The sequence below is a fragment of the Carcharodon carcharias genome, chromosome 10 (assembly GCF_017639515.1).
Source record: "Carcharodon carcharias isolate sCarCar2 chromosome 10, sCarCar2.pri, whole genome shotgun sequence".
Taxonomy (NCBI): Eukaryota; Metazoa; Chordata; class Chondrichthyes; order Lamniformes; family Lamnidae; genus Carcharodon; species Carcharodon carcharias.
The window spans coordinates 78,321,364-78,333,641 of record NC_054476.1 but is presented as its reverse complement, the minus strand read 5'-3'; the positions used below and the strand labels follow the sequence as shown (position 1 = coordinate 78,333,641).

At 38.5% G+C, this 12,278-nt stretch overlaps 1 protein-coding gene across 5 annotated transcripts in view; it reads left to right on the top strand.

Moving 5' to 3' along the window:
• The window catches only part of phf21ab (PHD finger protein 21Ab), a 356,360-nt gene extending 345,848 nt beyond the window's left edge, over positions 1-10,512 (top strand). For 3 of the 5 annotated variants that reach the window (XM_041197191.1, XM_041197195.1, XM_041197190.1), the window contains 3 exons: positions 611-686; positions 1,398-1,501; positions 7,382-9,349. In XM_041197191.1, the coding sequence (XP_041053125.1) occupies positions 611-686; positions 1,398-1,501; positions 7,382-7,600 (399 nt within the window). In that variant the 3' untranslated portion in view covers positions 7,601-9,349. Of the gene's footprint in view, positions 1-610; positions 687-1,397; positions 1,502-7,381; positions 9,350-9,996 lie in introns of those variants that run through there. The other 2 variants (XM_041197194.1, XM_041197193.1) reach the window with 2 other exon arrangements.
• Positions 10,513-12,278: the final 1,766 nt, after the last annotated feature.

Genomic DNA, 12,278 nt, shown 5'->3' with positions numbered 1-12,278 from the left:
TAACTGTTAAAGATCCAAAGTGAAATTCAATTCGGACAGTCTCAAATCTGTTACTCGCCTGAACCAGCTGAAATTTAGAACTCATGGGCACTAGATTGCCAATGTTTTTGAAGAGAGATCCATGAATAGATGATGTGAAATGGAGGAAACATTGTACCTGTATAGGAAAGAGGTTTTTTTTTGGCTTGTGATTAAAGCATGTTGTTGACACCTCAGTCTGCTACACTTCACCTGAGAATATCTGATACCACCACCAAGCACAAAGAGACTAACCGGTTTATTCTCTACCATGGTCATCCATTTGTCATGTGCACTCCTGGGCACAATTTGGACAGTGCTGTTGATACACAATGATTAAATAAATCTAATTTCCTTTCATTGAAATGCAAACAGTATTCTACTATGCATTAATACTAATAGAAAAAGAATTACAAAGAATAAGTTTACTTCAGTACTTTACGGATTGACCAGCCTTTACATAAAGGCAAGTTTTTTCTTGTCACTCAAGTCAGTTGCAAATTGTTTTTGTTTATAGTCTTAATGCCTGCTGAAAAGAGTTTAAGCAAGTGACATATTCTATCCATCACTGTTGAAAACATTCTGTTTTTAGATTCTGAAAAAGGAAGAAGCTATCCCGTGGCCTGGGACACTAGCTATTGTCCATTCTTACATTGCCTACAAAGCCGGTAAGAGCTTGCCGTCCTCTGAGTTTATCTGCAAGAAATATTGGCTCATCGTTGATTACATGTCAGAACAGCTATAAATTAGACTGATCCTTTCTCCCTTGTGATACATTGCACGGATATTTATTGTGAAGCAGATAGTCCTGTTAAGGATACTGCTTGAAAACTGAATCATTATCTCATCGTGGTCTGGGTTACATGTTACTTTATTAAAACAGTCAAACACAATGTGTTCACTTGTTAGGAAAATCATGTTGCCTTTCAGAAGTGTAACACAATTCACATTGCAACAGAATATGTGCAAATTTTTGTGGGAAAAAGTAAAACTATTGTGTTGCTGGCCAGGGTTCTTTGTATTTCACTTAAAGTTAATGTAAAATCTCAGGAGTCACTTCATAACAGATATTTTGTGTAGTCTTATTTCTTTCTTTTCTTCCTTCTCTTTGGTAATATGAATAGAAGTGTTATTGTGCAGCCCACCTGGTAGCTCAAACACAAGAATGAAAGAGCATTGTGGGACATCAAGTGCGCAACATCCTGTTTTTAATTTTTAGGATTATATGTCCATTCTGATGAATACAATGCCTCTTCAAATATTGAGCTCCATTTTTCAGCTGCTGGACAATCTTGAATATTAGTTATGTTTGTGAAATTTGTTGAGTATTGCTTTTTCTGTATTGTAGGTTCTCAAATTGTATTTTCTCTATTCTTCAGCAAAAGAAGAGGAAAAACAGAAATTATTGAAGTGGAGTGCGGAGCTAAAGCAGGAGCGAGAGCAGTTGGAACAGAAAGTCAAACAGCTGAGCAATTTCATATCAGTGAGTAAAGCAAGCTCCAGGGACAAGAGAATGTTGCTCTGACTTAGAAACTTAAAATCGTGGTCATAAATTAGAGGTAAAAAGAAGCAGAGAGTATTTTCTGAAAGGTAACAGCTGCTTTTTATGCAGTTTGTTTTTAATGCTTGGAAACTGAATGTTGAAAAGGAACTGATAGGAGCTTTTATTTAATGGAGTATCTATCTTTTGTTTGGTAGCGGTGGCATGAGAGATCTTCATACATATCATTCGTAAGCATTTTAAGATGCAGTTTTTTGACCCAGAAGTCACTTTGCCAGCAAGTTACAAGTAAACAAAATGTTCCCAACCGGAATTGAAGGTTGCAGGTACAACCAATTAGATGAGCTGGATGATGGGGCTATCATATCCAATCTGATATGTTGAAGTGAGGGACTGGATCGAGTGAATCAATCATTCAGACTTCATTTTCTCCCACTGTTGGTTACACAAAATTGAAACAGGAAAGTTTTAAGATGAGCTAATGGTTCCTGAAAACCATAGCTACAAGTTTGTTTAGAGAGATAACAAATAAGCTGCTTCAAAAACTTTTTTTCTCAAAGGACCTTTCTGGGATATGCTTATCATTTTCTGAGGTCAAGGGGTATTTCAAGCAAGTGTAGTTGCAGCCACTTTTTCAGTTAGTGTGCATACATTAACTGACTATATTCCAGCATTCCTGTCCTAGGATTTGGAAACAAAATAGAGATGGAGTTAGAGTGATGAGATTTGCTTAATTGAAAGAATGCACTTTTAGAATTTCACACAATAGGGATGTGTGATGCTGGTCAATTAGTTGGATGAATTTTCAATGGCGGATTGGGTTCTATAATTTGAAACAAAAACAGAATTACCTGGAAAAACTCAGCAGGTCTGGCAGCATCGGCGGAGAAGAAAAGAGTTGACGTTTCGAGTCCTCATGACCCTTCAACAGAACTGTTTTTGTTTTGGATTTCCAGCATCTGCAGTTTTTTTGTTTTTATCTATAATTTGAAAGTTGTTTTAGGTTTGTTTACACGCTTGTGGTGAAGGCTCCTTTCTTACTATACAGTAACAGGAAAGAATGTTAGATGGTCAAATCCACAGGAAACTGAACTGAACTTTCAGGTGGTGGTGTCCCCATGCATCTGCTCCTTGTCCTTCTAAGTGGTAGGGGTCTTGGGTTTGGAAGGTGCTGTCAAAGGAGCCTTGATGAGTTGCTGAAGTGCATCTTGTAGATTGTACACAATGCTGCCACTGCATCAGTGGTGGAGGATGTTAATGTTTAAGGTGGTGGGTGGGGTGTCAGTCAAGTGGGCTGCTTTGTCCTGGATGGTGTCGAGCTTCTTGAGTATAGTTGGAGCGGCACTCATCCAGGCAAGTGGAAAATGTTCCATTACACTCCTGACTTGAGCCTTGTTAGATGGTGGACAGGCTTTGGGGAGTCTGGAGGTGAATTAATCTCCGCAGAATTCCTAGCCTCTGACCTGCTGTTGTAGTATTTATATGGCTAGTCCAGTTCAATTCCTTGTCAATGGTAACGCCCAGGATGTTAGTGGGGGATTCAGCGATAGTAATGCCATTGAATGTCAAGGGGAGATGGTTAAATTCTCTTGTTGGAGATGGTCATTGCAAAGAACTTGTGTGGTGCAAATGTTAATTGCCACTTATCAGCCCAAGCCTGAATATTGTCCAGGTCTTGCTGCATTTGGACGTGGACTGCTTCAGTATCCGAGGAGTTGCGAATGGTGCTGAACCAGCTGAAGCAATTGTGAACACCTGCGTGGAATCCTTAGACTCAGGAAAGCAGTCACGATATTTCCTTTCTCAAATTTAGATTTCACCATTGCTTATGTCTGATTCTCAGAATAGATATAGATGTAAGTGGGGTTCACTGAAATTCTGAGTAGCAGTACATTAAATGTTCTGTAATATAGCATATTGTACCTTTGAATAAGGAGTGTGCATGACTGTGTGCACTCAGCCACCGCTTTGCTTTCTCCAAGCCGACATGCAACGGTTGCAGAAAGTTATTTTTGTAAAAATAACATTGAATGAACTTTGAGTTAATTGTACATGAAATGTAGCTAGGCTGAGCTGAAGATTTCTTCCCCTTCCATTCTTCGTTAGGCAACTCATGAAATCTCTGGAGACCTGTTTTCACTAGTTACATTGCTCTTTCCCCTTGCTTTATTCACCTAACTGAAAACAAAATCTTTTTTGAATGGGCGGTTGCATCTTAAATAGGGATGGAGCTGAACTTAATTTGAGTTGAGCCAGTGCAAGTTTGTTCATCAAGACAATAACTTGGGTCCATCCTAATTTTTTAATGCACTTAACACTTCACAGTGGAAGAAGGTGGCAGATAACATGAATGTTTCACCATTTGAGTTATGAGCACGCATACAGAAATTTAACTTTAATCATTGTTGCTTCAGTGATTAAATCTGTGTATCTGCATGTCCTGAACAGCAGATTCTCTTTTTTTGTTGTGTTGGGCTGATTTGTTTAAGTGCCTGGGCCCTTTAATTTTTTTTGCATGATTTTGTGTGGTAACTTAAAGGGGCTGATTTATATGTAACCTGCACACTTTGGGCACTACACTTTAGGAAGAATGTGAAGCCATTATGGAGAAGATTTACAAGAATGGTTCCAGAGATGAAGAAGTTCAGTTATGAGGATAGATTACAAAAGCCGGGGCTGTTCTCCTTCGAGCAGAGGAAGTCGAGAGGAGAACATAAGAAATAGGAGCAGGTGTAGCCCTTTGAGCCCGCTCCACCATTCAGTGACATCATGGCTGATTTTCTACCTCAACACCATTTTCCTGCACTATCCCCGTATCCCTTGAGGTTTTTAATATGTAGAAATCTATTAATCTCAGCCTTGAACATACTCGATGACTGAGCCTCCACAACCCTCTGGTATAGAGGATTCCAAAGATTCACCACCCTCTGAGAGAAGAAATTCCTCTTCATTTCAGTCCTAAATGGTCTGTCCCTTATTCTGACACTCTGTCCCCTGGCTCTAGACCCCCTCAACCAGGGGAAACATCCTTTCGCATCTACCCTGTCAAACCCTTTCAAGAATTTTGTATGTTTGAGTGAGAACACTTCTCATTCTTCTAAACTCCAGAGAATAAAGGCTCCAGTCTATTTAATCTTTCCTTATAGATAATGCCTCCATCCCACGAATTCACTTGGGAATTGGATAGAGGTGGTCAAAATCATGAGTCTCTATAGAGTAGATAGCGAAACTGCTCGCATTGGCAGAAGGTTCAAGAACCAGAAGGGAATGATTTTGGGTGAATGGCGCAAGAACAAAAGGCGACATGAGATAAAAACATTTTATGTAGCAAGTGGTTGGGATCTGGAATCCACTGCCCTAAAAGTGTGCTGGAGGTAGATTCAATCTTGGCTTTCAAAAGGGAATTGGGTATTTACCTGAAGAGAGAAAATTTGTAGGGCTACAGGGAAAAGGTGGGGAATGGAATTAGCTGAGCTGCTCTTGCAGAGAGCCAGCATGGACACAACAGGCTGAATGGCTGCATCCTATGCTGTAACCACTCTATAATTTTTCTATGTTTTTTTTAAACTCCTCGTTTGAAAGACAACACATTTGACAATGCACTACTCCCTCAGTATTGAACTGAAGTCTAATTAATTTGCTCAAGCCTCTGGCATGGAACTTGAACTCACAACTGCTTGACTATTACAGTTCTCAAATATGATGCCTGGCTAGAGTTACAGCAACCAAAATGGGAATTATTTGTATTCCTTTTAGGTTTTTAGCAGCTGGAAGATCAATGGTGGCTTTCATTTTTTGTGCTAACGGAGGATGTATAATTGAGTCATTTCTTTTAACTTTCTTGGGTCAAATAGAGTGGCTCTTGTAATGCACCTGTCCAGTTCATGGTCTGTATGTAGTCTCTGTAAATTCCATCTTCTTCAAGCAGATGATAATGCTGCATAAGAATGGTTTTAACAATGCAGTAACTCTTATATTAAAAAATTTGTAGAACTTTTATAAGATATGAAGGAATGTGTAAAGTATAGTCATATTTCTTTTTGCAGTAGCCCTAAATGGATGTCATAAACTTTGGATGGAAAATCATTACATTCATAAACAGACTAAGTTGCTTAATCTGAATGCAATATTTTATTGGCTCCTATTTCAGCCTGTATTTGCTTCTAGCTCAAATTGTTACAATCTCGATGAACATCGGTAACTTTTGAAAAGAAACTTGAACATGATCGTATTGAATGGCGGGGCAGGCTCGAGGGGCTGAATTGCCTACTGCTCCTAGTTCTTATGTTCTCCCTGTTACTAACAGAATTATGCCAAAATATTTCATATTTTAAACAAAACTTTTATTGCATAAGAGTTAAACAAAACAGGTACTACTAACTTCACAATATATTTTGTAAATACTTGCACTTTAAACCCGAAAATCTCAACAGACCGCTTCTCATCCTTTTATTTCTACGCAAGTGTTCCCTTATACTTTACAGGATCTTGAGAGTTCTTTCACTTCTCCTGGGATCAAACCAAGATGTGCCACAGCTTTCATCTATTCACTTTGACTCTCCTCGGTGTTCCCTCTATTCTCCGAGGTATAAGATTTCTTGGGGTCCTTTCACTACCGTCCAGCAAGGTGACAACTCTCTGCTACTGGTTTACAGCTCCTAGCAGATTCTTTCTCTGCTTGTCTCAAAGCTGCTTCCAGGCTGACTTCATTTGCCTTCCTCTGAGAAATCTCGCAGATAAAAATGCAAACCGCACCACCCGCGCCCCCCACACCCCAAAAAAAAACCTCCCTGCAATCTATTTACGCCAGAGTGGCACACCTGGGATGTCCCAGTTAAAAATTTATTCTAATTATCTCCAGCTTCAAATCTGCCCTTTGATCTGAAAAGTATATGGATACTTTAAGACCTTCCTTTGTTTACCAGCTGCTTTCAAACACTTCTTTGATCTCGGAAAATTACAGGAATAATGTAAACCCCTTATTGAGACAGCTGTAGAATCGTTGTCCCCATCACAAGACTAATAGGGGTCACCTATTGTTCTGTGTTTTCCCACTTTCAATTCTGACATTAAATAAACATAAGCCACCCTTTGAATTGCAACTACTTCAAGTCCATTTACTAACTTTTCAAGCCTGATGCTTTCATTTACCTTAACATTCACAATATTTCAATACCTGAACTAAAGGTTATATTCCCAAAACACGTGAATCATGAAATTACATATAACAAGATTAATAAATGTAAATTCTTGAATGATTCCATTAAACCTTTATCTCATGAAATTGGGATACTACAGCATCAAATTAATACATAAGCTTTTCTGCTCCAATTAAGACAGACACATTTTTGTAAGTTTGTTTTTGCATTTGTATTTTCAGCTACCAGACAGAATCCTGATGAATCTACACTGAATTGTCTATATTCCCTCAACATCCTTTCTATAGCATGGAGCGCAAAGCTGCACACACTGTTCTAACTGCTCTCACTAATTCTTTACATTCTGTTCCTTTTGTCATTAACCCAGTATTCCATTCATTTTATGACCTTACTCGTTTGAGGTGCTGCTAATGTCTTGTGAACCTGTACCCTCCAATCCCTCTGCTCTGTATGACAGTCAACTTTCTCCTATTCAAATTATAAATTATTACTTTATCAAAATGAACAACCTCACATTTACTGCCCATGAATTCCATCCGCCACAATGGGGATCATCGCTAAAGACCAGTATGAGCTAATATGGAGTATCCCAAACCTGGGTATTGGGATTGAAAGATTATTTGGGGAATGGAAGTGGAATTGAATGTGTTTTTCAGTAGCATCTACAATTGATTACACTAAAATAAACTTTTCTTTTCTTTAGAAATGTATGGAGACTAAGAACACTTTACTTGCCCGGCAAAAAGATATGCAGACCTCGTTGGAAAAAGTGAAACGGCTTATCCACCTAATCCAGGGTATACAGCTCACAAAAAATGCCACACTGACAGATGAGGCGATCAACAACCCCATAGACTGCATGAACTCACCCACCACAGGAACTTCACCAGTGAACTGTGACAGTAACGCTGAGACCAAGTAGCTGAAAGAAAGGGCTGGATTCTGTAGAACTTGTAAACCTTTCTGGGAACAAAATTGAGACAGGCGGTTCCTGATTTGCCAATTTAAGGGGGATTCTGTGCTGGATTGTGTTCTTATAGATCCATATTGGGAGTACCAGCTGGGGAAGGACCAGCATCAAGCCAAGTGAAAATACCAGTGTGTGCCTGCTGCCACCAGTTTGGTTTTAAGTTTGTCTACTCTTCAGGGAAATAGGTAGAAAACAATGGCAGAAACTTAGTGAGCTTTCCTGGTCTTGAATTGCATTCTCACAATTCCCAAGTCCAGGATTACTTGAGCAGAATAACAGACATTTAGTACAATGCAACATGAAGAAAAAATTGTGCAGAATGCAAAGGGTTGGAGACATGAGAACAAAAAGGTAGCAATCATTGACTGTGACTGAAGTAGCAAAGGTTGAATCAAAAGTACAGTCAGAGACAGGTACATTGTGTAATGAACACAGCACAAAGTACAGAGATTCTCCTCTTATTTTAAGTACAAAAACCAGAAATGTAGGTTTATTATTGGGATTGGTAGGCGGTGGCACCAAAACCATGCATGGCTTATGATGATGAGTATTTCTTAATTTAAAAGAAAGTCACGTGCTTGTTCATTGTGCAAGTAAATATTTCAGTGTCTTTGGGCACTGGAAAGACACAAGAGGGACAGACTGAATTTGTCCTGAGATTTTTGGGTTTTTTAAAGCTTAGGGAAATATTCAGGTCTTCCTAGTGTTACAGAAAATAGATCAAGTAAACTGTTGAATGCTTTTATTTCCTAACGAGGTGATTTATAGAAAACAAAGTGTTAGAAATTGAGCAGATTCTGTATATATAAATATATATATATACACACACACACACACACACACACATATATATATTAAAAAATTCTGTGTATATATAAAAAGAGAAAAACACAAATCTGTTATCGTCTGAACTGCCAAATGCTTCTATATTGAACCTGCAGGGAATGATCTTCAGTTTACTGGGGAATATACTGGAACAGTTTTACAGTTCTTACTATTTCCATCTTTAAGAAAAGTGGATTGAAGGTCACAGGTAACAAGATCAGTTAAGTAAAATGGTCATAGGTCATCAGTTGTGTAAAGAATGCAAAAAGTCTGTTGTCTGTTGTGCAAGTACAGCCAGAATGGAAATTTATATTATCTTTGCATTAATATTTAATGTTGGTTGTACTTATCTCACATATCAGGGTGTGCTTGCCTTTACATTTGGCACTAGGTGAAATTTTCAGCCATTTATACTTACATTTGTAATTATTAGCCAAACAAAGTGCAGATGGAAGAGACTATTAATGAGGAGTTTCTTCTAATTCAGTTCTGTGGGGGATTTAGTTTTCCTTATTGCTGCCTGCCCAACCTGACAATGGTACATGTACAGAACAGAACAGGGTTTTTGGGAAGGGGGTTGTGGGAAAAGGAAGGAACTTGCCTAGAAACAGTCACAATTTTCTGTTATTTAGTGATGGTCTTTTACAATGTTTTTAACCCAATTCTGGAACGTAACTCATTAAAGATATTTTTAATAGAATTGATATTCAGCACAATTGATTTAAAAAAACAGACTAACAAGGAAAACTGTCTCAAAACCAAAAGATGAAAGTTTTTTCAAAATTAGTTTGCAACCAAATAAATGCTGTTGAGGACTGAAATAGTAATTTAAATAAATGAAATGGTTGCAGAAATATTTCTGAATGTAAACCAAAATCTTTCTGGTTTTCTTTATTCTCCATCCCCTTGACATCGGTACTTCCCTCAACACTCTCACATGCAAACACATACTCACCTTCCCTATTCTTCTCAGCCAGGACAGTCCAGTCTGCAGTTGTCTCCATGGCCTTTGTTAGGACTCTTCCAGTTTCACCCATCAGGATGTTTAGTTAAGTAAGAAGCTAGAAACTGATATTCAAATTAAAGATATGGTATGTGATGTTAGTTTTAAAGTTGGCTTTAAATATCTATCAGTTGGTAACTGCAGTGAACTGATAAATGTTTCCACTCATGAGTTCGACCATAATGTAGATATTATTTCCTTGCCGACCTTGTTCTGTCCTAATCATGGATGCATTATGATTAGCTCATCTCTATCCTGTTGCCAGAAAAAAATCAGTTGTCATGTGATTCCGTTCCTATGTTATAATCATGTTTATTCCCCTTCTACGTTATAATACTTTTTACAGCACACTTTTTTGTTTTTATCAAATATATAGTAATAAACAGCTGATCCTGAATTTAAGGCTATAAATTGATCAGCATACTTTGCTAATGTTCACAAGCCATTCTTCATGAAAGTCATCTTCAGCAACCACAGCTCTCCACCATCTGTTAACTTAAGTTGTCATTGTTGATCATAGCTAAAAATTCATACGGAGTACTTTGCAGAAGCCTTCCAGATGACTGGTTTGGTAAAACCAATGTTCAAGAACCACACACATCAGAGGTCTATGCTGAGTTTGCGGAATGGTGCTAGAGAAATCTCAGCTTTTGAAGGCATCTTACAGCATTTGGTGCTTCTGAGGAAGGAGAAATCAGGTAAAATTACTACCTTTTAATCACCACTGATTTCTCCTGGAAAGCATAAGGGTGCAGGCATTAGGAACTTAAAGACTGTGGTTTGACTACAGTGTCCTCAGTCGTCATTCACTGCCTCGGCCAATGCATGAGAATGCAACTTGCTTCGGTCAGTGGTGCCTAATTATACTGTATGGCAAGGAATGGAGGGAAGGTGTAAAATTGGCAAAGAAAAATCCTGATAATATTCAGATCAGAAGTAGAATATAGCTGCATGTAAAGTCCCACATTGGAATTCTCTTATTTATGATAAATTTGTTTTGCTTTTGAGCAGTGATTTTTTTTGACCTTGTAAATACGATAACTTCCAGTTGTTACCATTTGATCATGCTTAAAGATAGTTTCTGTAGGCGAACCTACATTCGCTATGATAAGAAACGTGATCGTGTGCAACAGCAACAACTTACGTTAATAAGGCAGACTATCTTCTCCGCCCCCTCCAACCTCTCCCCCCTGTTGTTACCTTGCTCCTGAATAATACATAGCAATCTATTACATCTTGCATCACTTAAGACAGCATCAGTCATGCTCAATATTTTTCATGAGGCTAAACTATTGAATAAATGAGTTTATTAATGAATAATCTCATTATCATCTCCTTTTGCCTTGCAGCGTCATTCTTCTTGTCATACAATCTCTCCTGTCTTCCATGCTATCACAGAACTTTCTTCCCTCCCTCCGCACGCCCCCCCCCGACTTTTTCCTAAATCTGTACTTGCTTAAAACCTGTTACGTCTCTAACCAGTTTAGATGAAGTGTCGTTGACCTGAAAGGTTAGCTGTTTCTCTCTCCGCAGATGCTGCCTGACCTCTTAAGTATTTCCAATATTTTGTGTTTTTATTCATCAATAGAATTATCAACAGAAGCAAGCAGTGTAAATAAGATGCTGAACAGTCCAGTGCAGTGCTTGAAATCTGGAAAAAGTTTGTAATTAAACCATTTATAAAAGATCCTATGAAATTTTTCAGAAATTGAGGTAAAAGGATTTTTAGAGAAATTATTAATCAAGTCTTTTCAGCAATAGTTACATACTTTGGCTGTTTACCAGATTTAAACAATTGACTAATCAAACTTTTACAACCTTCAGACAAAAACACAATAATATCACTTGGGCGTATTGCAGAGAACTGCAAACATATATCAACAAATGCTGTGAGCTCTCAGGTCAGGCAACATATGTAGAGACAGGAAGGTAGAATTAATATTTCAGGTTTAGAGACCCTTTGTCAGAACCGCTTTTTGTTGTATCGTGGAGACTGCAAAACTGGGAGGGGAGAACGGGGGGGCCTTACAGGAAGTGAGATAGAAATATAATCAAGATAGTTGTGGGAATCTGTGGTAGAGATCACTGAATTAGAGGAGTTGAGGAAGGTAAGGGATGAGTCAGAATTGAACCACATAAGGGAAAGGGAGGGTGGGAATTAGAATCAAGTGCATAAAATCCAGTTTAGCAAGAACAGGAATCCACGCAAGAAGAAGAGGTCTTCATCTGTGTACCAGAAAAAGAAGTCAAGGAAGGAACCCAAGTGGGACTGGAGCAAAGAAAGCTCAACATATCCTACAAGATGGCAAGCATAGCTTGGAATGTGGGCTCCGATAGCAACGTCTTTTATTTGGAGGTAGTGAGTAGAGTTAAAGGAAAAGCTGTTCAGTGTGACGAAGGATCATAAGATTTGAAAAACTAACTCTACCTTTCCCTCTCCAAAGATGAGGCTGTGTTCTTGCAGCATTTTTTGTTTTCATTTCCAGTTTCCAGCTTCTGCAATATTTGCATTTTGCAATTCTGTATCTGAGTTTGGGCGGTTTGAAAGAACTTCAACCCATGATAGATATTCAGACGCATTCCCTCATGCCTTGTTTGAAGCTCATTCAACTTCATTGATTTTTCAGAAACAGCCAGCCTTCTACCAGCAGCCTGTCCTGCTGGGTGGATGAAGTAGCTTTGTACTATAGCCATAAACTACACGTCGCTCTTCCAAATAAACATGCTGGCATTTAATGGAGATATTGCCTTTAGCTTGAGTGTGGTGTTTAACACTATTTAGGAACCAAGTGAGAAGAGAAA